At 45.7% G+C, this 1210-nt stretch overlaps 1 protein-coding gene across 1 annotated transcript in view; it reads right to left on the bottom strand.

Moving 5' to 3' along the window:
- Window positions 1-708: 708 nt before the first annotated feature.
- The window catches only part of ZNF174 (zinc finger protein 174), a 7178-nt gene continuing 6676 nt past the window's right edge, over window positions 709-1210 (bottom strand). The window contains exon 4 of the mRNA XM_010840486.1: window positions 709-1209. Within this exon, the coding sequence (XP_010838788.1) occupies window positions 1120-1209 (90 nt within the window). The 3' untranslated portion in view covers window positions 709-1119. The remainder of the gene's footprint in view (window position 1210) is intronic.

Below are 1210 nucleotides of genomic sequence, written 5' to 3'. Positions count from 1 at the left end.
TCTGCCATTTCCTGAGACTGTGCCTCTCACAGGTTTTTGTGGCTCTGGCCTCCCTTCCACTGCTGAAAACACACTGCTCCTGTCCTCCCAACAAGGCTGATGTAATTGTTGGGAAGGGGACCTCAGACTAGTCTGAAGGGCCACCAAAAATGATGGGGCAGACCACTGGGCTCCCATTAATTATCTCTTAGCCCAACAGACAAAATGTTTTGTCCTCTTGCATTCAACATACTGCCACCTTTTGTCATTCTTGGAAACTTAACTGAGACATAATTTACATGTCGTAAAATTAATGAACGTGTCAGTGATTTTTAGTACATGTTCTGAAATAATTTGGATTTAGAATATTTTCATCATTCCAATCATTTTGTTGTGCTTAAAGCTACTGGCCTGAGTGAGAAAAGACACTAGGAAGGACTCCCTTTGCGTCTCCTTGGCAGTCTTACTTCTGGTAGCTTCTATCTATTGCTACAGGTGGGGGCTATGGCAGCCATGATTTTATTTCACCAAATCAAAAGTGCTTTGATATAAAAAGATCCCTCAGTGCGTGTATATGTGTGTTTATTTTGTTAACACCACCAATACTTGAAGACCCCTCCTCACACAAGCAGATCCACACTTCCACTTCACGTGTCTTTGTTATGAACAGCCAGGAATGACAGGAAGAATATTAGGGAATTTACATTCCAATGAACTTCTGCTTTGAAATTCTTGCAGATGACTCATTTTTATTAAAAGAGTACGCGCATGATAAAGATTGTCAGGTATGGAAGCAAACGCATAACTATATGTAAGATTTATCCTTGAACATAGTTACAGGATAAATAAAGCAGCAGGGGGAGAGTGAACATCAAGGTGTGGGGCACACCTGCAGGATTGTCCTGATTCTCCCTCAGTGGGACTCCCCGCTCTCCACCAGACACCTCAGTGCTCTCTGACCCAAGGCCCAGACCTGCCACTTCTTCCCCATCACCAGACATGTCAGGTCCCCTTCAGCCTCCTCCTGGACAGGCAACCCTTGCTTTCTTCCTCGTAAATCTGTGATTTACACGCGAGCAAGGGGAAGGAGGAATGCAAGTACCTCCCTTGTGAACAGCGAGGACCCAGGCCTGCCTGCCCTCAGTCCCCGTGGTGAAGCCTGTGATGCTGGTGAAGGTTGGAGCTCTGGCGAAAGCTTTTCCCACACTGACCACACTGGTATGGCTTTTCC

The sequence above is a fragment of the Bison bison genome, unplaced genomic scaffold (assembly GCF_000754665.1).
Source record: "Bison bison bison isolate TAMUID 2011002044 unplaced genomic scaffold, Bison_UMD1.0 scf7180017864144, whole genome shotgun sequence".
Classification (NCBI taxonomy): domain Eukaryota; kingdom Metazoa; phylum Chordata; class Mammalia; order Artiodactyla; family Bovidae; genus Bison; species Bison bison.
Note: the sequence above shows the minus strand (reverse complement) of the source record. Positions and strands in the feature narration are given on the sequence as shown.